The 25,499-nt window shown below is 50.1% G+C and overlaps 9 protein-coding genes across 10 annotated transcripts; 5 read left to right on the top strand and 4 right to left on the bottom strand.

Moving 5' to 3' along the window:
• Positions 1 to 372: 372 nt before the first annotated feature.
• Positions 373 to 2,961, bottom strand: FOIG_04372 (uncharacterized protein). The gene is made up of 4 exons (XM_031202576.1): positions 2,589 to 2,961; positions 1,908 to 2,530; positions 1,561 to 1,854; positions 373 to 1,511 (listed from the first exon to the last, which is right to left on the bottom strand). The coding sequence occupies exons 1-4, from the start codon at positions 2,629 to 2,631 to the stop codon at positions 552 to 554; spliced, it is 1,920 nt and encodes a 639-aa protein (XP_031068023.1). The 5' UTR covers positions 2,632 to 2,961; the 3' UTR covers positions 373 to 551.
• A 967-nt stretch (positions 2,962 to 3,928) lies between these two features.
• On the top strand, positions 3,929 to 5,206 carry FOIG_04373 (uncharacterized protein; the record flags this gene model as incomplete). Its single annotated transcript, XM_031202577.1, has 4 exons — positions 3,929 to 4,013; positions 4,067 to 4,140; positions 4,188 to 4,337; positions 4,394 to 5,206. 4 exons carry the CDS (start codon positions 3,929 to 3,931, stop codon positions 5,204 to 5,206), a joined length of 1,122 nt encoding a protein of 373 aa, XP_031068024.1.
• Positions 5,207 to 5,627: 421 nt separating this feature from the next.
• Positions 5,628 to 7,460, top strand: FOIG_04374 (uncharacterized protein; the record flags this gene model as incomplete). The annotated part of the gene is made up of 3 exons (XM_031202578.1): positions 5,628 to 5,830; positions 5,881 to 6,790; positions 6,840 to 7,460. The coding sequence occupies 3 exons, from the start codon at positions 5,628 to 5,630 to the stop codon at positions 7,458 to 7,460; spliced, it is 1,734 nt and encodes a 577-aa protein (XP_031068025.1).
• Positions 5,824 to 9,354, bottom strand: FOIG_04375 (uncharacterized protein). The gene has a single exon (XM_031202579.1). It carries the CDS (start codon positions 8,828 to 8,830, stop codon positions 7,955 to 7,957), a length of 876 nt encoding a protein of 291 aa, XP_031068026.1. The 5' UTR covers positions 8,831 to 9,354; the 3' UTR covers positions 5,824 to 7,954.
• A 759-nt stretch (positions 9,355 to 10,113) lies between these two features.
• FOIG_04376 (uncharacterized protein) lies at positions 10,114 to 11,812 on the top strand. Its single transcript, XM_031202580.1, has 3 exons — positions 10,114 to 10,428; positions 10,484 to 10,498; positions 10,552 to 11,812. The coding sequence occupies exons 1-3, from the start codon at positions 10,120 to 10,122 to the stop codon at positions 11,719 to 11,721; spliced, it is 1,494 nt and encodes a 497-aa protein (XP_031068027.1). The 5' UTR covers positions 10,114 to 10,119; the 3' UTR covers positions 11,722 to 11,812.
• Positions 11,813 to 11,906: 94 nt separating this feature from the next.
• Positions 11,907 to 13,555, top strand: FOIG_04377 (uncharacterized protein). Its single transcript, XM_031202581.1, has one exon. It carries the CDS (start codon positions 12,096 to 12,098, stop codon positions 13,419 to 13,421), a length of 1,326 nt encoding a protein of 441 aa, XP_031068028.1. The 5' UTR covers positions 11,907 to 12,095; the 3' UTR covers positions 13,422 to 13,555.
• FOIG_04378 (2-oxoglutarate dehydrogenase, mitochondrial) lies at positions 11,912 to 18,187 on the bottom strand. The gene is made up of 3 exons (XM_031202582.1): positions 17,968 to 18,187; positions 14,414 to 17,908; positions 11,912 to 14,360 (listed from the first exon to the last, which is right to left on the bottom strand). The coding sequence occupies exons 2-3, from the start codon at positions 17,022 to 17,024 to the stop codon at positions 13,816 to 13,818; spliced, it is 3,156 nt and encodes a 1,051-aa protein (XP_031068029.1). The 5' UTR covers positions 17,025 to 17,908; positions 17,968 to 18,187; the 3' UTR covers positions 11,912 to 13,815.
• A 442-nt stretch (positions 18,188 to 18,629) lies between these two features.
• FOIG_04379 (transcription initiation factor TFIIH subunit 1) lies at positions 18,630 to 21,579 on the top strand. 2 transcript variants are annotated; one of them, XM_031202584.1, is made up of 3 exons: positions 18,643 to 18,781; positions 18,841 to 19,050; positions 19,114 to 21,579. In XM_031202584.1, the coding sequence occupies exons 2-3, from the start codon at positions 18,912 to 18,914 to the stop codon at positions 20,922 to 20,924; spliced, it is 1,950 nt and encodes a 649-aa protein (XP_031068031.1). In that variant the 5' UTR covers positions 18,643 to 18,781; positions 18,841 to 18,911; the 3' UTR covers positions 20,925 to 21,579. The 2 variants fall into 2 exon arrangements, with proteins under 2 accessions (XP_031068030.1, XP_031068031.1); XM_031202583.1 differs by having other exon boundaries at positions 18,630 to 19,050.
• FOIG_04380 (uncharacterized protein) lies at positions 21,358 to 24,799 on the bottom strand. The gene has a single exon (XM_031202585.1). It carries the CDS (start codon positions 24,674 to 24,676, stop codon positions 21,635 to 21,637), a length of 3,042 nt encoding a protein of 1,013 aa, XP_031068032.1. The 5' UTR covers positions 24,677 to 24,799; the 3' UTR covers positions 21,358 to 21,634.
• Positions 24,800 to 25,499: the final 700 nt, after the last annotated feature.

Below are 25,499 nucleotides of genomic sequence, written 5' to 3' on the forward strand. Positions count from 1 at the left end.
AATCCTGAGACTTTGTACAACTACCTTGCCTTTCGTAGGTAATTTACCAACTTAGATAAGACCATGCACCTAGAAAAAAAAATAGAACAAAAAAACATAGGACAAAGACCCTTTGTTCTATCCGTCAAGTTATGAATCTACTCCTGGTAGGTTAGTAGTAAATGGTTCTCAGAATAGGTAGGCTCAAGCAAAGAACTTTCTGGGACAAAGATCATAGTAAATCAATGCTAACTTTTGTCGACACAATTGTTCCCTAAAAGCAGAGCTCTCGATGGCTCACCCCCATGTCTGAGGATATCGGATTTTGTTGGCGTCTACGGATATGCAATGGGCATGGTTCGCGATTAATTTGCTGAGCTTCTGGTAGAGACACATGACCACCTCTCAATCGCTTCGCCGAGAGATTCTTTCCTTTGTATACTTATGCAGTAACTTCAATTGTAAGATGATCTAAACACCATATGTATATTCGCTAAAGCCATCATTTACATCAAATCAGCACGTCTCGACAACCTTTTGGCTCAACAGTCTTCATCCCCTCAGTGCTGTACCTACAGCTGCGCCAAAGTAGGTCCCAACTTCTTTGTGCAAAAAGTCGAGAAATACTCGTTCAAAGCATCCACCGTTCCGCTACCTTCGACAAGACTGACCACAATTGCTACGTATCCATCAGGTCTGACAACGACCACTCCGCCAAGCTCTTCATCAAGACCCATTTTGGCATGGGCTACAGCCTTCGCCTGAGGGAATCGTGCATCGGATCGGTCATCAGCGTAAACGTGGTCCCTATATCGGGCAAGCACCCCGGGCACGTCGCGAGAGATTTCGATTTCAGGTCTCTTGGACGAAAAAATCGTGGAGATGGTGAAGAATCGGCTGTGTGGGAGGTGCTTCTCGTGGTATGAGACCTTGTCGAGATCGGACCGCTGATAAGCTGCGTAGAATGATCGCTGGCTACCGAGGTGATTGGCGAAATCTTTCAAAGCCTGGCGGGTCTTTGATGGGACACCTGCAAAGACAAACAATCGGAACGCGCCGTTCAAGGGAACTTCCTGTTCCAAATGCACAACGTTGGCGTCAACTACTCTCGTCACATTCGAGTTGATAAAAAGGCGGCCGGTTCGTAGCTTGGTCCCCTTGGGGTGAATCAGTGGGGATTGTGCACTATGTTCTGGTGACCAGTTGAAGACGTTGGGCTTGTAGTAAACACCGTACCCGCTGGTAAACTCGCACGACTCCTTGAAAGCATTGATGAACTCGTTATCTTGAACATCGTTCTTGCCATGGTTGGCTGATGCAGCCTGGACCTCAGCAGCCGCGGGTGGTCGCTGAGAGAAAAGCTTCGCATATCGGTTGTCAAAATCGAGGAGAGACTCAGCGACATGCTTGCGTTCCGTCTCGTATGTCTTGAGGACTTCCCTGCTGGCGAAGCCGGATTCAACGGCGTGGATCTTCCAAGCAAGGTTCTGGGCGTCAAGGAATGCTGTGTTCATTCCCTGTCCGGCCTTGGGCTGTGGGTGTGTCAGCGCGTGGTGATAATTGGAGCACGGGAGGACTTACACTATGTGTATGGCAAGCATCTCCACCAAGGAAGACTCGCTGGTCCAGTGTGTATCGTTCTGAAATGCCTTGTCCGATAGGATAGACAGAATACCACTCGACGCGCTCCCACTCAATAGAGTAAGGCTGCAAGATCTTCTTGGCCGATTCTTGCACTTGCTCCTCGGTGGCTGTTCGTCTGGGATTCCAATCGGGATCTGTAGAGGATGCAATTTGGATGTAAAGACGGACCATGTTGTCCTCTCGCGGAATGACCATAATGGAGCCGTGCTCACTATGGATGGTACATTTCATCTGAGCGTCGTCAGTAAACCATGAAATAGGGCTTGTTGAGAAGCTCAGCTTACCTTGATATCAGGGAAGTCGGTTTTCACGACACCGTCCATGACACCCCAAACATGGGCGATGGGATCCTTGTGGTGAACGGCAATGCCAAGCTGATTGCGGATAAATGACCTTGCACCCTCGCCACCAAACAAATACTTGGCGTGAATGGTCTCCTGGGCAGTACCATCGACATGCTCCAATTCGACAGTGACAGGGTATTCGGGGTTAGACTTCTCATCGGATGTAAAGCCCTTGATTGTCCATGGCCGTTGAACCTGAGCTCCATTCTTCTCGAGGTCGGAGATAAAGACACGTTCGATCAGGCCTTGATGCAACAAGGTTGTGAAAGGGTATCGAGCATCGATAAAGTCAGGGCAGCTGGCCCATGTTCCAGTCCGGGCGATACCCTTTCCTGACGAAGCTGGGTCCCAGAATGCAACTTCGTAGACGCGAGCTGGGTGATGAGCCATGATTGCTGACTTTAGGCCCATGTTGCGAAGAAGGTCCAGAGAGCGTGGCTGAATGCCGTCGGCTCGACCGGTAGGGGTCGGCTCAGCTCTGTTATCGATATGCTTGATCTTGTAGCCCCAGCGAGCAAGGCATGTTGCGAGCATGAGGCCAACCGGGCCAGCTCCAACAATGACTAGCAGAATTGATGTTAGAATTCAATTGGTTGGTATAGCCAACAGCTTCAGACTCACCAATGTCATAGTATGGGGAGCGATCGGACTGTGATTGAGACATGGTGTAGAAGAGGAAGAGGCGTGGTTTGGTTAGGTATCTACTGATGTGATCAATCTGAGGAAACAAGAGGCAGAGTTGATGGGGGGTCGCATATTATATGCTAAATGCGATAGGCATGATATCTAGAGATGCCGGGGGTCTGGCCGGACACGCAGTAAGCAGAAGTCTGGTGCGACTCACACCCGAGGGGAATTGACGGCATCAGACTTCGGTACGGGATGTGGAGTGCATATCTGCTGTATGGCGCATTGTTTTTAGATAGAGATTCTGGCCGAAATGTTCTAGCCAACGGAAAATATCCGCTTCGTGGTTTGGCGAGACGAATAATCACTTGTCGTCATGGGGTCCAACTGTCTTGAGTGTGGGGTTTCTGGGGCAAAGAGGAGAGCAGGGAATCGAGACTGCCTATTTGGGAAATCGGGAGTTGATTTCGGGAAGCCGCAACCGGGTCCGGCTTTTGTCTCGGTTGCAGGGGCGCCGGGTGACGATGAACCCTGTTAGGGTTGGGCTATGAGATACTGCCAGGTCTTAACGTATCTTAACTACACCAGTGGATTGGGTCGCACTGCAGCGCGCCCGGAAGTGGGCCCTTCGAATGCCGGGCAGTAGGCCGAGATCTCATTTCTCCAAGATCCAGTCCTGTCTGACAATGAACGGTCTGGCGTTAGTAATTGACTGGGATTATGTTGAATGAGGACGAGAAGGTCCTGGTCCTGTTTCCAATTTACGATGTGTAAGAAATTCCGCTCGCCATATTGGATTGGAAGATTTACTGTTTTACTGTGAATGATTCTCTCTATACAATAGGTAGCCTTCAATGAGTGAATCAATGAGAAGGAGTCGCCCCATTGACTTGATTGTCTCCATGCCGGAAAGCCCGCCGACCTAGGTGACACCACCTTAGATATAGAATTGCTTTCCATTGCCTCAACGAACCATTTTCTGAGCTTTACCCAAGGTATATATATGACTACCCTAGAGTCAAATGTAGAAGAACTCTGCCTTTGAACTTCCCTGTCGTGTGTCAAGTGCTGAGTATTCGAAAATGGAAGTCGCCATTCTTTCAATAGCCTCAGGCGATGTGTGCATCACGAGTGTCGTTGCACTGGAAGTACAAGCTCAAGATGTCCCTTCCGCTACGTTGGGGACACCTTCATCTTGTGCTCTTACTCATACAACAACCAGAAAAGTTCATATATTGAATGCCCAAACGCGATATATATCGTGAACAACTACCTTGCGAGGCTTGTATGCTGCTATTCAGACTTAAACGAACGATTATTCAAGACCAGATGATATGGGAATGGACGATACCACACAGTTTTCTGCGTATCTCGCAAGAGACCGGTCCATGAACATCACAGATATCTTTGACGAAGAGAGTCAGTGTAGGCATGAGATAAACTCAGAACATTGACTAACAGACACCTCACAGAATGCCGCGACGTTCTTGTGAGATATTGCGCCCATATACCTCGCAACTACCAGTACCGTGATGGAATCCGGCTCGTCAGATGCCCACACAACGACAAAGAATGCTTTCTGACGTGGTTTAGGTCTTCCTAGTATTACGAGACCACCTTGGCGATGAGTTCCTTGGGTACGCAGGAGGTGTACTCTATGAGATGATTGAAGTCGATTGCCATCATTCGGATGACCCAGGTGCAGCATTTCAGCGTTGGAGACATGATCACCTGAACAGACATGTGTGAAAACCCTCACTTGGACTCATGGCAACCTTTAGTTCTGACAAAAGGAGCAGACTGATCTCGAACTCCCTCATGTCCCGCACCTCACAACTGTTACGTCCAATATGATACCGACAACTGCCCTGATACAGTGGAGGAAAAGCCACCCTCAAAGATATCGCACTCGACTTTCAGACTACTCACCTATAATAGCAAGGTCATCTCTTTACCCAAGCGGTATCGGTATACGAAAGAACTGGATAATAGAACATACGATGTATGTTTCATCTCGTGACGGGGGTACCCGTGCGTTTCGTCAGCTCAAGGCCAGAGAGTTTCACGAGATGCAATGGAATGAGAATATGATTCATAAGGGCAGACTGGTCGGTGAAAAGTCAATTGACCTCGACGAATTACCAAAAAGGATAATCACAGAAAAGTCTCAGGTACAGATTGAGCGCACTCATTACCGTCGATCACTAAGCTCCAAAATCATCAGTTCGGAGAAGTTGACTCACATTATACATATGTTCCGCGCGACGGATAAGGGAAACGGAAAGAAAGAGAATCAAAAGCCTGCACTGGTCCAAGATGATCACTCCATAATTCTGACCCACGACGCATTCAGACAGCAGTTCGATGCTCATGTTAGGGAATGCGAAATACCCAACGCCAACTTTGCGAGGAAGTTTGGGTTGTTCACCAGAGATAGGCCGCTTCCACCTTTCATCAGAGAACTACCAGTCGCCGAAGATAAAGCAATAGATATGGTAACTGCCCTGCCAACGAAAGGGGTATTGTACTCCTGGAGGTTCCACGGCCCTTTCACGCCTCAGCTTTGGTTCGACAGTGGCATTGATTACAGATGGAAACACAGCTCTCATTAGTTACAAGTGATGCTCTAGGCCGTGTTGCAGGGTATATTACATTGTGACAAGCAGATGATGCGAGCATCTCAAACAAGCCTTGCTGGGGACTTCTAGATCAATTCGACAGCAAGGTAGCATATGTGAGACTGCAATGAAGCGGTACCGAACTCCCAAAGTCGCGTCAGAGGCTCGCTAGTGTTGGCTTATCGTTGACACTTGTTGCCAGCTGACAACAATTCAGCACCCAAATTTTCGACTGGACCAACCGAAGTCTCTGATTCATTCATTAATTCACCTATTGCCGGCAACCTTGCTTGTTTTTGGTTTCTGACTTTCGTCTAAGTACTTTGCCTGAACCTCGGTGGTGATATGTCACCATCATCCTGTATCACTCGGAGCTACTGTCAAGTGGCTACTGAGATTCGAGGTTCTGGACTCGATGCAACAAGACAGTTCGAATAGAGGGCGCTACTCTGACCCTTCAGCATCTATATTGACGCCTTTGAGAGGAGATTTCCGGGATATATCACCAGGATTCGAGTCGCGAGCGCGTTCGCTATCTCCGCGCAAGCGTCTTGTCAAACAACCGCTTCATATTCGCATGAACTTGACTGAGAGCCAAGTTGACAAGATTACAGACGCGTATGTCATATGTTTCTATTTATCGCTATTTCTAACTAATAATTCTGAAGTTTCAGTCATCAAGTCGATAAGAGCCCAACGAAGGCTGCTAAGTTCAAGAAAAAGCCTACGATGACCACTCCAAGAACGACTCCAAGGTCAACACCACGAAAGAGCAAACCAAGACTTCTACAGCATGAGAATTCATACGGTTGGACTACTAGAGATGATGGTCCCTCTGATGTGAATTCTCCAACCTTTTCGGAGCTTATGCCCGGTCGCCATTCGGGCTCTTCCAAGGACTTGTTCTCTGCCAGTTTAGCAGAACGTCGACATATCAACCCGCCTTCTCCGTTGCAGCTTGGGACTCTTCGTCGTAGTGGGACAGTGCCTCGACCAGCCGAGATGGAAGAGATTCCCGATGCAGTCTCTCCTTTAGGGCAGGGAAGCTTTGAGCGTGAGCCGGTCTTTGACGATGATGCCTCTTCGGTCTACTCCCCTCAACAAACTGCCCGCCCATCACCTCTTCGCCTCAGCCACGTCAGGTCACAATCCAAATTCAATGGTGCTGGAGAGGGTTCATTCCAAGAGTGGAAGAGGAGCCATGATTCCTCCATGATCAGGGAGTCGGTAAGCCATCCAGAGGATCTGGTCAATAGGCCTCGACGCTCGAAAAGCTCTGCCGATGGATTGAGACAGGCCCGAGCCATCGCAGTACACTCTCCACCGATCCCACAAGTCGTAACAGTGGGCTTTAATAACAGCAACTATCATCGGACTGTTCAAGACACTCCCGTATTCTCACCACTGCAGTTCTATTTCAGGGGAACAGACTACCCAAGCTCCAAGAAGGGCGAAAAAACAATGATTGGGGATAACGGGTGGCTCGAACGCCCTAACGGCGGCTCTGATCAAAGCTCAAAGACGCTCCAGAAGAAGACCGGAATTTTGGACAACATCAAGAAACTCGCAAAAGACATGGTATGTTGGGGAAATACAGCGTCAGATGTTTGTACTTACTTAACCGCAGACGGAGCTTCATCATACCTCTCGTCGGGCCCAGCCCGCAATCCGGTCTCGCCCGACATCACAGGTCGCCATCTCACTAAATGCCAGAGAGCAAAGCCTCCTCTACTGCGAACTGGAGTTCAACCTTAGCACTGCATTGAATGACTATATTACGGTGCAACTGGACAAGGGTCGGCTTGTGCCTGACAAGCTCAAAAAGGTAGCAGATACGTGGCATAACAAGGGCCGACCCAAGGTTGTTGGTTTTCGCTACGACCTGGAGACGCAGCTTGAACTTATCAGCCTCCACGTCGACGATTTTCGCTTCTATGGCCGCCGACAAGCCGATCCTGTTGAGATTGGCGGGCTCCTGCGCGCCATGAAGGTCAATGCCAGAGCAATGTGCGTCCGGACACTTTGCCAGCCAGATTCTGTGATTGCGAAGCAGTTGGTTGACACCCAGTCAACCTTTAAAATGCTTGATGTCCCAGACTATCAGCAGCGCGCGCTTGCTGACATAGCTCAGTTCTTCAAGGTCATCGTGGAGCGAGAGCAGGATGTTCGAGAACACACTGGAGGCAATGGCAGGGACTCCAACAACCGGGGCGAGCGACGGTGGACAACGGTTCAGGGAGGGATATGATTGATTGGCTTGTTACTGGTGACGAGTCATGCTTTTGGTCTCGTTGCTTTCGATCGAGTTGAATTGGTTGGACAGCACGTCATCATCGAGCTGAACAGCTGCAAACAGGACAGGTGATTCAGCTGCATGATCGTTATCATGGTGTGTGAATACATTGTAAATTCGATACGAGGAGCAGCCCGAGAATGTGTCAAAAGGACTCTCATAGGTCCACGAAACCAATACATGACACCGTAAGCATTTTAAACAGAACTGTATCAACTATGTAAATATCCAAGAGGCGCCAAGTCATGTTTCGTGAGATCTCCAAAAGTTAACATCCAGACTGATGGTTCAGCCTGTGGTAATTAAAAAAACAATTCTAGTACCGCTCGCAGTTTTTAAACGTCACTTAACATAAGCTAAGAGAGGAAGAAAACAAGGGAAATAAATACTGTCGTGAGATGTCATAATGAAGTAGTAATAGGCTGTCGAGGGGTAAAAAGACAGGTCGACTATTGGCGATAGCGGTAGTTGTCCTCGCTTCTACGTCGCCTGGGTTCTCGATCTTCGTATCGCGGATCATCGTAGACGAAGTCATAATCATCATCATCGTTTTGGGGTAGGGCCCTGCCGCGATCATACCGGTCACGATCACGATCGCGGCGGTCGTCCTCTCTATCACGGTCACTGGATCTCCGTTGCTCGTAGCGGGGCATCTCCTGCTCGCGCACGTAGCTACGCTCACGCTCCCAATCGAGTTGGCGTCGTCGGTCTCGCTCCCTCGAATCCTCAACCCTATTGGCGAGAGCATTGGCTCCTAGGCCACCAGCGACGGCGCCGAGAATGGTGGAAACGAGACGAGTGCGGTCCTCATTCTCGTCTTCGTAACCTCGGGTCTTGTGCTTGCGGCGTGTTGCAGCTTCAGTCGCCTCGCGAGCTACAAGACCGCCAACGACAGCGCCTAAAATACCGGCGCCGATGCCGCCGGCGGAATGAGAGAAGTTCTCATCAACGACATTCCGAGCGCGGGTGATGGGACTTTGTGAGCGGTTTCGCGAGCTCCGTCTGTCATCATAATCCTCGTCATCTGAGGGAGGACGGGAACGAGAGCGGCTGCGCCGGACCATGGTGGTGTTTGGTGGGACAGATCGTGGGCGGTTCTGTGACTCGGGAGGCTCGAGGGTCATGCGCTCCCGCGGAGGAGGAGGCATGCCGCCGTAGTAAGGGTCATCAAGACGGGAGGCTGAGGCATAAGGAGGAGCGCCAGGAGGGGGGGGGGGAGGAGGGCCTTGTTGCTGAGACCCCGGGGCACCGCCGGAGTAGTTGTCGGGAGAAAAGTCGCGCCGGCGACGAGAGTACTCTTCGTACTCGTAGTAGTCTTTTGACATTGTATGGGGAATTCTACAAGTAAGTGTAAAGCGACGCAGAGCGAGACGGTTGGTTCTGGTGTAAGGTAGGCGAGGAGGGGAAGTAGGAAGCTTATGTGGCTGGACAAAAGTGAAGAGGCACCCGAACTCAGTGGGTGGACGTCAGCCTTATGAGGACAAATGCAGGCAGGCCCTGTAGCTGCGAGGTAGACTAAGGCAAAGTAGCTGAGTTATAAGAGCCGAAGTGGTGAGTGGCGCAGCAGCAGTTTGGTCTAATGTTTGGGGATGTGAATGGTGGTACCGAAGGAGATAGAGCAGAAGATTCTGTGTCTACCTAAGTTACTACCTATCTATTGATCACACAGCTGATGATGACGAGCCTCTTCAAGCTACATGAGACAGACCACGAGACGGCGTTTATAGGACTGCCTGGTACAAGGCGCATCGTTCGTTGGGCATTTCCACGTCGTATTTTAAGCCGCCTCCCGTTCAACTGGCACTGGTAAAGTACCTAAGTAGCTGAACTGAACTGGAGAGGAAGTGAGTGGAGGGCTCGGACAAGCCGATGACGTTGTGAGAGACCCCGCGTGTGGCGTAGCATTCATCTCATTGTTACACAGCCTCATTTCAACGTAACAATTCAACACGTGCATGGGTACCTATGAAGAATTCTCCGAGATTCTCTTTTCTCTTTAACCGTCTCTCTATCATTCGAACTTTGGCCGTGGGAGTTGATATCAAACCTTGGCGACGATCCGGGGATATCAGACCCCAGATGATAGAGCCAATCATATCCAATAAACTTCATCTGCTTAAAGGGAGGTCGAGTTAAGCTTGACCCGTTTTTATTTGCCATGGAAGTCACAAGTCGGAGCATAGTGACCTCATCACAATTATCTATCCTCTGGATGAGTTTTGGTGTCTTGTCTTACAAAACACTGCAGTACGAAATGCCCGAGTATCACCACAGATGATGAACAGATATGGTGTCCGCTGATGTTACTGTGTGGTCGACTTGAAAATGAATCACAAGATGGTGTTAGACTTAAACTCAGACTCAGACATACAGTACGTTTCGGGCTACCGTCCCGTTATCCCGCCCGCTTTTCAACACCTTATTAGGTACCTAGTCTAGGTAATTGAACAAAGTTGATATTGGATGCTCAGCTGGCCAAATAAATCATGGATCTCTCAGTGGTTGTTGCTAGGTACTGTACCTGAACGGTTGCGGTGAATGTATTATTCATTCTAGCGAGAAATTTACCCGACCTTGCATATATAGTACCGTTGGATCCAACGGTCTTTCTTGTATGAAAAGACTTCATATCTCTTCCAACGTATTTATGCTACAAAATCAATTACGATCAATATTCAAGCCTATTATTGATCCTTCAATGAACTCGAAATCTTGCCAGATAGAGCAAACTCAACAACAGAATCATGACGAGTTAGAAGAGAAGTTGGGCTCTGTGGAGGCCGTGCAGCAGCCCGAAACGAACGACAGCGGAGAGTCGATCGATGAACTTGAGCATTGGAACAGCCCTCGAATAAACTCGTATCGTTACTATGCCACCAATTTCTCATTTCTCATTATGGGTATGAATGATGCATCTCCAGGGGTAAGTTACTGCCTACCTTCGGCAAGCCTAGAGCTTCATTGACTGACTACTACAGGCTCTACTGCCATACGTGCGTGTATTCAGCTGAATCGCCTACTAGGTACTCTCTTCTAATTTGATCAGATTGAAACATATTATGGCATCAACTACACCACCGTCTCCACTCTCTTTCTTGTACCTGTAGCTGGTTATGTAGTCGCTGCACTCACCAATAACTGGATACACTACACCCTAGGCCAACGAGGCGTTGCAGTTCTTGGGCCTCTCTGTCGTCTCATCGCCTACATCCCCGTGGCACTTCACCCTCCATTTCCAGCGCTACCCTGCGTAATGCTGTTTACTGGTTTCGGTAACGGTATCCAAGATAGTGGCTACAATGCCTGGATCGGTAACATGCACAGAGCCAACGAGCTCTTGGGTTTCCTCCATGGCGCCTATGGCCTCGGTGGCACCATTGGCCCTCTGATTGCGTCTGCCATGGTAACCGAGGGGAAATTGAACTGGTACACCTTCTACTACATCATGATAGGACTTGCTGTGGTTGAACTTCTTGTTGGAACAGCCGCATTCTGGGATGCAACCGGTCAAGTGTATCGACAGCGAGTTCGCTACGACGAAGCTAAAGACCGTGCAACAACACGGATGGCACTCAAGAAACCCATCACCTGGATAGTTGCTGTCTTTCTCCTGGGATACGTCGCGACTGAGGTCAGCTTGGGGGGTTGGATTGTCACTTTCATGCTTCGAGTACGACATGCCAAACCTTTCCTTGCTGGCTTGACAGTTACACTGTTCTGGCTCGGGCTGACATTGGGTCGAGTTGTTTTGGGCTTCGTCACAGAGAGGACTGGTGAGAAGACGGCCATCATGGTCTATCTTATGCTCTCCATAGGGTTGGAACTGCTGTACTGGCTTGTCCCCAACTTCGTCGCCTCTGTCATCTTCGTCATGCTTCTTGGGTTCTTCCTGGGGCCTCTGTTCCCTGCTGCCATGGTTGTTGCAACCAAGTTACTCCCAGCTGATTATCACGTCAGTGCCATCGGGTTCGCGGCTGCGGTCGGAGGAGGTGGTGCAGCTGTGGGACCATTCGCGGTTGGTGCAATTGCGCAAAAGACCGGAGTTCAGGTTCTACAGCCTATAATAGTCGGACTCCTTGGTGCTATCACTCTGATATGGCTTCTCCTCCCAGGAGGGTTCAGAAAGGGAGGTCTCGAGAGAGCAAGGGAGCAAAATTTGAGGCCTGGAGGTGATGTGAAGGAGGCTTGGTTATGGTTTAAGTCGAAGGTGGTTTAGATGTTGTAAATATAGCCATCTATATATCTGTCATTTTGTAAAAATTGACGCGGTAATTATTTGCTTCTTTTATGCGGCTTGTTTATCATAGGTTAGAGGTGAGTTTAGATCCATGTAAGCTTAGTACGTCACTGACTCAATGGAGGGGTTCTCGCTACCTACTTATCTTATCACTCAACCCCATCCCATTGTGAACTTTTGACCTAAGGAGGGGAAATACTCAAATGAACTGTTAAACTTCACCACCTCGACTCTTTCTTGGTTATTACCTAAACAGCCCAATCCAGCTGGCGACAACCCCATACATTAAAATCTCCATAGATCGTCGTCAATCGCTCAATTATCGTCCTCTCGCCTTCGCGGCTTCGTTCATCATGGCGCCGACTTCGGCCTCCATCACTGCCCTCGCGCCCCTCAAACCTGACCTTCACGAACGCGCCTGGGCCTCGGTTCCTCACCCGACTCTTCCTCTAATCGCAACCGCTCACGGAAAGGCCGTCACTGTGTTCTCTCTCTCGACTGCTTCGGCCCACAGCGTCCTTACCGGAGGCCACACCCGCTCCGTCCGCTCCATCGCATGGAAGCCCCATCTGCGCCCCGGCAACCTATGTCTCGTCACTGGCAGTTTTGACTCTACGGCTGGAATATGGCGCTGGGAGGGCCAAGAACAGACCGAGGGAGGCCTGGAGGTTGAGGTCACGGCGCAGAGCGTGCGGAGGAGAAATAATGATGATAGCGACGATGATGGCGATGCTACCAGCAAGGAGTGGGAGTTTACGCTTGTGCTCGAGGGTCACGACTCGGAGATCAAGTCTTGCGCCTTCAGCCCCTCGGGTTCTTATCTAGCTACGTGCTCGCGCGACAAGTCAGTCTGGATATGGGAGGATATCGGCGCATCTGAGGAAGACGACGAGTGGGAGACCATCGCTGTGCTTAACGAACACGAGGGCGATGTCAAGGCTGTTGCTTGGTGTCCCGACGTCCCTGGCCGCAACGCTCGACGCAGCTACTCGGCCGACGTGCTCGCCAGCGCAAGTTACGACAATACAGTGCGCATCTGGCGAGAAGATGGTGATGCAGAATGGGTTTGTGTTGCTGTTCTTGAGGGTCACGCGGGCACTGTCTGGGGGCTTCAATGGGAGCCACGACCCCGGGAGGGAGATCGCTTCCCGCGACTCTTGACATTTTCTGCCGATAACACTATCAGGGTATGGACGTTGAGGCAGGACGATGAGGCGGAGGAGAATAGTACGGGAGGTGTTGCCGGTGCTCTTGGTGGTATCCCCAATACGATGCGGAGATCTCTACGAGAAGAGTGGACATGCACATCTGTCTTACCCAAGGTGCATACCCGCGATATCTACTCTGTGACATGGAGTGCACAGACAGGACTCGTAGCGAGTACTGGCAGCGATGGGATCGTTGCGCTATACGCCGAGGACTCGGAGCAACATGTCACGACAACCGACAGCCAAGACCAAACCATGGGTAACACCGAGGAGAGCAAGCAACAGCAGACGAATTGGAGACTCCTAACTTCGCAACCCGGAGCTCATGGACCCTTCGAGGTTAATCATATTACCTGGTGCCGGAGATACGATGCCGCCTCGGAGCGGCGCGGGGAAGAGGAGATGCTAGTTACAACGGGCGATGACGGGATCGTACGGCCGTGGCAGGTTGAGATTGACGCGCCAAGGTAGCATTGCATCTTGTTGAGATAATAAATACAACCGAAAATAGACTCACTCACTTATACTTTGAACCAAATGTGAATATCAATAGGTTAGATAGATGTATCGTCTACGCAATGCCAGATGTAGAAAATGAAACGACCCGTCAGGTGCTCTGAACACTCAAACAATAAAAAGAAATCATGCTATGTCGTTCCCAAGCCCATGCCAATGTAGGGCAAAAGTGTCCTTCGTCTAGGAGGGTATGATACAAGTGGTTTACATAAGAAGCTCAGTTGCTCCCCAGATCCAGCGGCTTTTATAAACTTCTTCCCTCCCAAACGATTAGTGGCCATGCAATTACCATACCATACTATCCATATTGTAATCCCCCATTAAACCTGTTCCTTCAGTTTTCATCCGCTTACTCGCCCTTGAGCTTGTCCTGCTTAACAGTGAAAGCCATCTCGAGGAGTTCGCGCTCCTCCTTCATGTGAACCTGCTTGAGACCAGTGGCGACGGAAGCACTAGGGTTTCGGCCAGCGTACATGACGTGCTTGCGGGTGTGGTGCTCAGTGTTGTTGAGCAGAGTCTCGATACGGGGCTGAGTGAAGCTCCAGGCACCGGCGTTGAGAGGCTCCTCCTGGCACCAGACGATGGTCTTGGCGTTGGGGTATTGGTCAAGGTTCTCCTTGAGTTGTTGCCAAGGGAAGGGGTTAAGCTGCTCAATGCGAGTGATGGCGACGTTGTCCAAGTTGTTCTCAGATCGGTGCTTGTGAAGGGCAGCCCAGACCTGACCGCTGCAAAGAATAACGCGCTCAATCTCCTCAGGAGCCTTGATAGCACCAGTCTCATGCTCGGGATCAGGGATAATCCACTGGAAGCCAGCGTTCTCGCCAGTGAACTCCTCAATGTTGCTACGAGCCAGAGGGTGACGGAGAAGAGACTTGGAGAAGAAGATAACGAGGGCTGCAGACAAGTTAGCGCCTATAGAAAACAGAAGAAATATCCCTTTTACTTACGCTTGCGGTACTGGCGGTGCATCTGGCGGCGGAGAATATGGAACAAGTTGGCAGGAGAGGTCATGTAGGCGATCTGCATGTTGCAGTCCTGGTGTTGACGGACAAGCTTCTCACCAGTGGGGAAATCACGGGGATCCTCGTTGCTGAGCTGAAGGTATCGCTCGAGGCGTCCAGAAGAGTGCTCGGGACCCTGACCATCGTAACCGTGGGGCAGAGACATGACAAGACCGGTTCGCTGCATCCACTTGACCTCACCAGAAGCGATAAACTGGTCAATGATACATTGAGCGTTGTTGGCAAAGTCACCGAACTGGGCCTCCCACATGACAAGGGCGTGGGGTGAGGACAGCGAGTAACCATACTCAAAGCCCAGAGCACCAAACTCACTTAGGGAAGAGTTAGAGATGACGAACTTGCCCTGATCCTGGCTCAGGTGCTGAAGGGGAGTGTAGGTATCCTCGGTCTCCTGGTCGTGGAAGACAGCGTGTCGCTGAGAGAAGGTGCCACGCTCGACATCCTGACCGGAGACACGGACGTGGTAACCCTCAGTAACGAGAGAACCAAAGGCCAGAGCCTCGGCAGTAGGGAAGTCGATGTTCTTGCCCTCGACAACAGACTTGGTTCGGTTGGCGAGAATACGCTTCAAGTTGCGGTGAACATGGAAGCCCTCGGGAGTGCTTCCAATAACGGTACCGATATGCTCGAGAGTGGTGCTCTTGACACTTGTCTCGTTAGTAGCCAAAACTTCGGTGGCCAGTTCCTTGGGAGACTTGAAACCGTTCCAAGCAGAGGTGGTCCACTCCTTGGAGGTAGGAGTGTAGTCCTTGGACTTGGTGAAGCTCTCCTCGAGCATGCCCCAGACCCACTGCTTGTGCTCATCAACATCCGCCTTGGAGAAAGAACCCTCCTCGATGAGCTTGTTGACGTAGATGTCGATTTGAGGCTCCTTCTCAGTGATGCGCTTGTACATGAGCGGTTGGGTGAAGGAAGGCTGGTCGGTCTCGTTGTGGCCGTACTTTCGGTAGCAGTTGAGGTCAATGACAACATCGTGCTGGAACTCGGCGCGCCAATCGGCAGCAAGCTGGCAGACAAAGTTGACAGCCTCGACATCATCAGCGTTAACGTGGAAAACGGGAGCGTCGATGGCCTTGGCAATATCGGTACAGTAGGCGGTAGATCGGGCGAATCGAGGATCGGTGGTGAAACCAATCTGGTTGTTGACGACGAGGTGAATGGTACCACCGGTAGAAAAGGCGGGGAGAGAGTGGAAGCCGAGACACTCGTAGACGATACCCTGGGCAGCAAAGGCGGCATCACCGTGAAGGAGAACACTCATGGCAGTGCGGTGAGTCTTCTCATCGTTGTTGTAGTGCTGGATAGCGCGGGTCTTGCCCAAGACGACGGGATCCTCAGCCTCGAGATGCGAAGGGTTGGCGACCAGAGAAAGCTGAACACGCTTGCCGGAGGGAGTGGGACGCTCGAAGTTCATACCGAGATGGTACTTGACGTCACCAGATCCCTCATCCTCGGCACCGTTTGTACCAGCGAACTCGCTGAAAATAGACTCGTTGGGCTTTCGGACGACGTTGGAGAGAACATTGAGACGACCACGGTGAGGCATACCGATGACAATGTCCTTGACACCATAGTCGACACTGCGGTCAATGAGAGCCTTCATACCAGGGACAAGGGTTTCACAACCCTCGAGACCGAATCGCTTGTCGTTGGGGTACTTGGTGGCCAGGAAAGACTCGAAGCTGGAACTCCAGATAAGTCGGTCAAGAACACGGCGCTTCTCATCGACAGAGTACTTGAAAGGAGTAGGGACCTCAAGACGTTCACGGAGCCAGTCGCACTTGTCACGGTCAGGGATATGAATAAACTCAACACCGAAAGAACCGCAGTAGATTCTCTCGCAAGCATCGACAATTTCACGGAGAGTCATCTTCTCACGACCATCACGCTTGAAGCGAGGCAGGATACCAGGGCCGAGGGTGTACTCGGTGTCCATGTCCTTTTCGGTGAAACCATAGTGCTCAAGAGTCAATTCCTTGGGTTTGATGTTGGAGAAGCCCTTGGCGTCGTTGGTACCTCGGATACCGAGGGGATCAATCTTGGCGGTATGATGACCGCGAGACTGGTAAGCGCGGACAAGAAGCTGAACCTTGAGATGGTTGGTGACATCTGAGCCATCCTCCATGGCCAGGTTGCCAGCAAGGCGAGGGACGCCACCGGTCATGTTAGGGACCAGGTTAGGAGGAGGCTGGAAAGCTTGAGAGATGGGCATCTCGCCGCTCTCCATGTTCTTGAAGTAGATCTGCCAAGAGACATGGACGCTCTCAGGATCTTGCCTCCACTGCATGTACATCTCATCGATGTAGCTAGCGGTGCTTCCGGAGAGGAAGTTATCGTTAGGATCGGGAGGCGCAGAAGTCGCGCTGGTCGCATAATTGCGACGAGCAGCAACGGCCAGAGGGCGGCGGGAGGCGGCGAGCTTCCATGATGATGTACGGGCCGAGAGGGTCGAAATAGAGGCGGTAGACGAGGCAGCAGAGCATCGAGCACCGCGAAGGAGCTGCGAGCTAGCTCTACAGAGCGAATTCCTCAACATGATGAGCGTTTGTGTTTGTGTATGTGGAGAAACAGAACAGGTATATAAAAAGGAACTAGAGGATATGAATGGGAAGCATCCCTCGACGAGCTTGATCGCGACACGAAGGAACGGCGGAGTAAGTCAACAAAGGGTTCCCCGTGAAGACTGAGGAGAGGAATTGGACTGAATTGACGGATGGATAAGGTGGATAGGTAGTTGGGAGGGACACGGGAAGAACAAGTAGACGACGGGAAGAAATTGTTTTAGGTATGAGCAGCGCTGGAGCTCAAGTCGCTAGGTACCGTACGTACCTGGCCTGGCCTGGCCTTTGATGTCCTGCTGTTGGTAAAAAGACTATGACGCCCCGGCAAACCCGGTTCTGGCCGCCAGGGATTGGGGTTCTCATTGGCTAGGTGCTCCCGTAGTGCTTCGGTCACCGAGAAAACTCCGTGTGGCACACTGTGCAGGTCAGGCAGTGTTGAGAGGTTTTCATAGGGAGACTTAGGTAAATTCCAAGGTGAAAGGTGGCCGGCCTTGATTGTCCGGGGACCCACATGACACACTGTTTTGGAGGTCATCGTGGACTTTTGCGGCAGCTGTCATTGGGGCACGTTTCAATATTTTTGGGGCTTTGGGGTCCCTTTCGGAGACTTGAGGCTTCTTTACCGAGGATCACCGTGATGCTTGAGCAAGGAGAGAATGATCCCCGGAAACGCTGTACCGTTCTGCGTTCACCATCCATGGCACCCGTTGAGCCGGGCCATCGCTTGTGCTTCCCCACGATTTTGGGGGCATTTGGGTTTCAATGCCAACCGATTCATGAAGATGACTTGTGCTTATAGGGGGCTAGAATGAAAGCTGGTGGTGCATTTGTGGAAATAGGGAGATCTTCCTCAGACGGTCTAGTCCAAAAAAAATATGTCAGTAAGTTGGTCAAAACATGGAGTGAATCGGGGCGCACAGGAAAGGAACTGAGATTGCGGACGTAACCATCGTGAAGTTCTAGTTACGTGGTTCAAACAGGGTCAATAGCCGACGCCACAAGGTCGAGTTTGGGTTGGGACAGTATTTACTGTGCTGTATTGTAGGTATATTCATGCATTCATGATCTCATGCATTCCAGGTTTTGGAGAGCGTTTTGAATTCGTCAAGGGTTGAGCCACGGAAAAACAGGCAGTTTGAATGATAATTCACCAGCCACATTCATAGTTGGAGAAGTTGACGATCCCATGCACATCCAAAGCTCTGACGTATGCGGATCAGCATACAACGTCAATTCAATATGTTCTGGTCCCATGGGCGTTTCATGCTCCGTATTTGTTTTGGTGCAGCCCAAGTTTTCACTGCTAACTAATTATAATTTAACATTGGAGGATTCATAGCTGGAGGCTTATTATAGATTAGTACCTAATCATTGAGTACCATCAGATGGTTAGTTGATAGGGTCCACAGCTTCCTGTAAGTCTTGTTTGTAAGTTACAGGTTGGAGTCGGCATAAGATGTGCTAAAACTGAGAAAACAGCAAGCAACTCCACATCCATTTTTACGCTATCACCTGATTAATTGATTGGCTTGATGATGAGTTTGATGTGATGTTGCAGTCGCATATGAAATTTGAAGAAAGCAACCACGGATACTAACATTTAAACTTCAAGCTACCATCACATATTCCAGATGAACCTCCTGCTGTTCAACTCTGAGTCTCCTCGGAGCCTGAGCTTGCCCTGAGGTACCTAGATGCTATGCTGCCTTAGGTAATCATGGAATAAGTGGCCGTAAGTGGGTCTTGACTGAACAAAGCACTGAAGAGCAGGCATCCAATCCAATCTAATAGTTGGAAGCGTCTTCTCAACGGTGAAATATCCGTATCAAACCGTCACATTAACAAAATAGTCCGTCGTCGATATGGCGATCCCAGTGGGACGCACCCTTTTCAAAAAGAAGGAGGGCATTCTGACTCTCACAAGTGACCATCAGCTGGTCACTTGGACTCCTAATTCAGGAGGCCCTGCCACAGTCTCACTAAACATCAATAACATCACAAGTAAGCTGAGACGCGGTTTTCGTCCTATGTTTCGATTTGTTTATTGACACGACTCCACGTCAGACCTCCAACAGACCCCAGATTCTTCACCAAAGGTTATGCTCAAAATCTTTGAAAAGGTTGGAGACGCAGAGCCCGCTACATATCTCTTTCACTTCAACACCGCCGAGGCCAAGGATGAGGCAAAGGCTGTCAAAGATCTATTATCCAGCCTATTAGCTTCTACGCGCGGCAACGATGCTTCTGTTCCAAAACCATCCGGCGCAAGTGGTGGCTCTTCAACGCCCAATCCAGGCGCTGGTAGTGGCACTGGTGGTGGTAGCGGTTCCGCATCCATGGCCTTCGCCAGCGCTGTCAACTCACAGAATGCTTCATCCTCGCGCTGGTTCGATGACTCGCAGCTCAAGAACGACATCGAGTTGCAACAGTCACTGATGAGAAAAGATACAAGTCTGCATCAAACATACGTTGAAGCAATGCAAACCAAGCCCGACTCCTTATCAGGAGCCGCCTTTAATTCACAGTTCTGGTCAACCCGGACAAATCTTCTCCGAGCCCATGCTATTGAGATAAACCAGAAGAAAGGAGCATATAATGTCCTCTCAACCGTCAAACCCAAGACTGTTGATGGCGAACTAAAACTAAACATCAGCGTAGAGCAGGTGCAAATGATATTCGCACAACATCCTCTGATCAAACGTGTATACAACGAGAATGTCCCCAAGATATCTGAAGCGGACTTCTGGTCCCGTTTCTTCCTCAGCAGACTTTCCAAAAAGCTACGCGGTGAGCGAGTCGCCGAGAACGACCCTAATGACCCGTTGTTCGACAAATATGACCCTGCTGAGAATACGGTTGCCTTTCAGAGCAAAATCATGGCAAACCAAGTACCGCATTTTATCGACATCGAGGCCAACGAAGAGAATCAAGGAGGCTTCAAAAGTGGAAACGCGAAGGATGTCGAGATGCGTCCTAGGGCCAATATACCAATTGTGAAGACCCTCAACAGTCTCAGTGAGAAGATCATGGCCAATGTTGCACCTTCTGATGTCAACACTGATGATCCCAATGGTGGTTACAACGCTTATGTCCAGCTGGCTTTGCGTGATCTGAAGGGCGACGCGAAGGAGCATCGTATTATGCTCAACGTGAAGGAACAGAACAAGTTCTTTTCAAAACATGACTCTGCGCCCTCGAAACAAGCTGCGATTTTCGAAAAACAGGTTCCTAGCGAAGTTCTGTTCGAGATAGTGGGAGATCTCGAGACTCTTGAGAGCGATGGTGCTGGCGGAATAAATATACAGGCAGCAATGGGATTTGATGAAGAGAGCGAAAGTGACGAAGATACTCCCAAACGGCCGCATGTTGGATCACGCTCCGCTCTCTTAGCTGCTGACAAGGACATCATGAAGGGTGTGCGTCAGCAACGCGCTCAAAAATACGGCCACGAGACGGATGCCGTTGAGCCCATGGGGCTTCCTGTTGAGATCTCCCGCAAGTGCAGTCTTACCCACGCAACGACCATCGAGTTTCTGCATCAGTTCTGGAACGCATTCCTCTCGGGCGACCCGGACCGCGCTGGTGAGCTACAGTACCTAGCCGAGTCTCTCGGCCGGTCACTGGCACGTATCAACGCCGTTGCAGAGGAAGCCGACAAGGAACGCGAGGAAATCATTCGCAGCCGGAAGAAAGAGATCCGCGATCATTTCCAGCGAACCGGCAAGAAGATCAGATGGCGATCAGATAATGTTGGAGGTGGCAAAGCTGCCGTGATTGCTTTGATGCAACCAACTATGAATGCTTTGGAGAAGGCTCAAGCCGACTACTCGAGGGCTCTCGCAGCAGAGGGGATACAGATATCGACTGAAGCATGATCCTTCTAAGCCCCGTTTCCGTAAACATAATGATCAGCTCAGGGGAGAACGCATGGCGGATCGATGAAATATAAAAAGGCATTTACAAAGAATTGACCCAGATTCATTGAGGATTGTCGTAAAGTGATGTTTTTGGTTATTATACTCATCATTGACATTCTCTACCCAATTTCGACTTGGGCTTTTGTACTTGCTTCCATCGTGATCAAGGTTTAGCCAGCAATTGCATCAAAATAACGACATGTTAGGCGTGTCTTTGTGGGGGTGCCTTGGCCAATTTTACGGATATCAAATGTTTCGTTGTTGCCATGAATCGCCTTAAGAGGGTCAGGGCCAGTGATGTTGCCCCTTTTCATCGCGGCAGCCCGAGTTGGACTATCAGTGTTGAGGGCTAGATAGGTTAGATGGGACTTGTTTTGCAGACATCTGAGGGGTTAAAGGCTGAATGATCTGAATAGAGTCTAAGTGCCCCATTACGACGGTCATTACTGGGCCTCAGGATCGTGACTCAGTGTCTGGTTATATCATTCTATAGTTTATTGGCTGTTTTTGCCAATGCCAAAAACAAACTCGCCATTCAGTTCAATCCATCATAAGTACCTCTGTGTTGGCCAATTCTATATATGTGTGTATTATACAAAGAAAGATTCCTGCCTGACGCCATGATGCATAAAAATGTGAAACCAAATCCAAGCCTAACATTAACATCTTCATGGGCCACGACGGATTCTTACCTCCTCAGCATCGGCAAACTTCTTCTCTACGCCGACGCCAAAACCCATCATCTTCTTTGCACCCTTCTTCTTAGCTCCGTATTCTTCATCAAACTTGCGAATCTGCTTGAGAGACTGCATATCCTCGCTGATGCTAGCCGGTATTTGACGAAGAGCCTTATCGAAGTGGTCCTGGCGCAAAATACGTTTCTTAGGGTATTCATACGGCTCGGGACCACTGTGACGTGCAGCAGCTTCATTCTCCTCCTCTACGGCAGCCATGGCGGCAGCGACGCAGGCATTCTTGAGATCAGAGCCTGAGTAGTAGGGAGTTCGCTTGGCTAGATCTTCGAGTGAAACGGCAGGGTCGAGGGTTTCGCCCTTGAGGAGGATCTTCAGAATGGCAGTACGGTCTGCTTGTAGAGGCAGGTCGACAAGTAGACGACGCGGCAGGCGACGGAGAACAGCGTCATCAAGGTCGAACGGACGGTTGGTGGCAACCATGATGAAGGCTTCTGTCTCCTCGAGGCCATCCCACTCTTTTAGAAACTGGTTGATGTGAGAGCGGTGTGATGCCCGAGCACCGAGCATGCTGCGGTTTGCTAGTAAAGAATCGGCCTCGTCAATGAAGACGACACACGGCGAGATCTTCTTGGCCAGCGTGAAGACTGCCCGGATAAGCTTCTCGCTCTCACCAACCCATTTGTCATTTATAGTTGCACCACTGATTTCGAGCATGTTTGCACCACTCTCCTTGGCAACTGCCTTTGCGAGCAACGTCTTGCCTGTGCCTGGAGGTCCGTACAGAAGACATCCAGGAATCTTATCTTGGGCGAGTACACCATAAGAGAAGGCATCAGGTCGTACCAGCGCCAGGGTTGTGAGAAGCTTGAGGGCAGATATGGTTTCCTTGGGGACGTGAACATCGTCGAAAGTCGTTCTCAAGTTCTGACGGTTGATGTGGCCTGATGATATCCGCTTCTCATACTCATTCAGCTTCATGGCTGCCCGGCCGCCTGATTGCGAATCTTCATCCTTCTTCTGCGAGTCCTCGCCTTCCGCCTTGCCATCTTGCTCAGGCTCGTCAAGGTATCGCTGCCCAGGCCTTTGCCTTAAAGGACCCATGAGAAGGCGCTCATACACTCCTCCTGGTGCAGCACCTGCGGCCTCTTCTTCGTGACGTTTTGCGGCGCATGCAATGTTGTACACCTCTGGTAGAGGAAGAATTGATTTCTTGAGCATCTGAGCTCGTGTGTCTGTAGCGTGCATAAAGATCTTCATGTGAGCGTCTGAAAGTTCAAGGGTACATTGGCTACCTAATGATTTCAGCATGCGGTTGATGTTTTGAACGTTCTCCACGAAAATGTCTGTGTCCTGAAGAGGAAAATGGCCATCGGAAGTTTGTAAGCCGCCAGACGGTTTGGGTTGCCTCAGAGTGCGAGAAGGATCGATATGTCGAGAAATAACAAAGTCTCCAATTGAGAGGTCTCGAAGAGTGCTTTGATACTCCTCTGAAGGCTGCTCACTCGAGGACGTTCCCAGAATCGCAACCTTGGAACCTTGTTGCCAGGCTGAATCCACGATATTTCTTAATCTCGTGATGAGCATTGAACCCTCAAGCGTCATACTGAGTTCAATGAAGTCGTGGATATGGATGATAAGAGGCTTCTCACGCGGGGAGCCTTGCTTGATCTCGGCTGCCTGTATAATTTGATCCAAGACCTTGTCGATCTTGAGGTTCTCCCATTTGCCAAAGGGGTCATAGCCACCCTGCTTGATTTTGGAAAGCTCGTCTTCAAGCGAGCCTGAGGCTGCGCGAATATTAATCACGCCCGTATCAGGGTCATTATCCTCCTCCTCGTGCCGTGTCACCACATCAGGATCCTTGTAAAGCTTTCCATTCATCTCTGCAGCGCGGAATCCCATGTTCGAGAGTGACCCTCGCGAATAAGCCCAGTCCTGGTCTAGATAGTCTCCTACTATGACGGATAAGTCCTGGGCGTTCAATTTAACCAGATCAGCATCGTTGAAGTAGGCGATGTGTTCTGCGACAGCCTCTGATATGGCTTGTCCACCATAGCCAGACATGGACAATATCGTAATCTGACGCTTGAGGTTCTTGGACTCGGAGTCAAATGGGGCCGGTGTCGTTAATTCTCGACGCAGAGCAGATCGAATAGAGGAGAATGTGAGAATAGGTAGGTCGGCGATGGCTTGGGCTAGGGAGTGGTCGAGTCTCCAGTCATAGTCGAGAATGCTATCGAGGCCTGTCTGAACTGAAAGAAACTGGTCGCGAAACTCTTGGGCATGTCGGTCAAAATCCTTATAGTAGTGCCACCACCAGAATGGCTTTGAAGTGTATATATATTCTGCGTGTCGGGCAGGATATAACGAATCGGCCAGATGCCATGCTGAATCGAGCAGCATGTCGTAGGCGCGTGTGAGGCTCGTCAACTTATGAACGAGCTCCTCTGTGTGGCAATTTGCATCGAGAGCAACAACAGCTTTTACACGATCCGCAACTTTCTCGAACATGGCAGTGAATGTCGCATCGAAGTAGTCTTCAAGGGCCCTGTTGGATTCCGTTATTCGAGTCTTCTTATCGGCGACCTGAGGATCGACAAAGATAGAGGACGTCTTTGGTTGTTTGGCATCTTCAGCGAGGGCGATTGGGAGCTGTGGTCTCCTCCAGGCATGGTGAAGAGTGACATTGTCGTCGAGGAACGTTTGTGGTAGTTTGACGGGGGGTAGCGCAGGAGCGGCATGTTTGCGAGCTATTCTGTTTTTCACAGAAGTCGAAGTTCGAACTCGTGAACGACCCGGTGCAGTTTCGGTTCCGTTCTGAGGCTGTACATCTTCGTCCTCTACAGCTGCCGATTGCCCTGGTGGCTTATCACCATTGTTTGCGCCTGCACCTGCGCCTATATCCCTCCAGGTTGACGATGTCTGAAATGATCGATAGCGTATTCGAGATTGGGCTTGTGATCTTGCGGCGACAGTAGCAGGATTCAGCAGGGCACGAAGCCCTGTCGATTGCATCCGTGCGAGTTTCTCGTCGGTCGGGACCGAGAGGAGAGAGTTGGAGACTATGGCGAAGCCTTTGAAGCTCAAGTCGCAAGGCTGTGTCTATGAGCCGTAAGCCCTGTCATGTCTTGCTTAACAATTTCCCCAAAAGTTCCAAACCGTTTCGTCAAAACCGGGGCCGGATTTTTTTTTAAGTCGGCCGAATCCCGATCGAATTTCCGGTCCGGTTTACCAAGCGCCAGCGTTGACAACTGTCTCTTCCATAATGAAAGAGGAAAAGTATAGAAGCTCTGTGACTCAGGTTGCATAGAAAACATTACTGTCTCTTTCATTTCTCTGTATAAGTCCTTGGAAGTTTATTGAAGAAAAAACTTGAAAGGTTTCCTGTTGATGTAGGGTATCTTACCGAAATAATGAGTCTGTGTAAGTGTAAAACACAACTGTAAATAAGATTTTGTTCATAATGTATAGTTCGCGAGAGTAAGTAACACATATTCTGGCAGTAATCTGGTACATGGTTTCAGGGGGACCGTTGAGGCTTTGCTTGGTAGGTGACTTCAGATTTATATATTGTCTCTAGCTACCTGTCTAATTTACCACTGGGCTTGTGAGAATTTCAGATACATTGGTCCAACTTCACGTCGTCTGATTAATAGAATCCTCGGCTGCATGTATCGGCCTTGCAGAAACTGACTGTCAATCGTCTTTACTGACCCGTATGATATAAGCATAATCGTTAAAGATGCACTACTGTCGAGACTCTGCTGTAGCGTACATTCGAAGATTGGGCCGCCAGGCACGATATAAGAACTCAACTCTATCTGGGATATGACGATAA

Source organism: Fusarium odoratissimum (genome assembly GCF_000260195.1).
Source record: "Fusarium odoratissimum NRRL 54006 unplaced genomic scaffold supercont1.5, whole genome shotgun sequence".
Classification (NCBI taxonomy): domain Eukaryota; kingdom Fungi; phylum Ascomycota; class Sordariomycetes; order Hypocreales; family Nectriaceae; genus Fusarium; species Fusarium odoratissimum.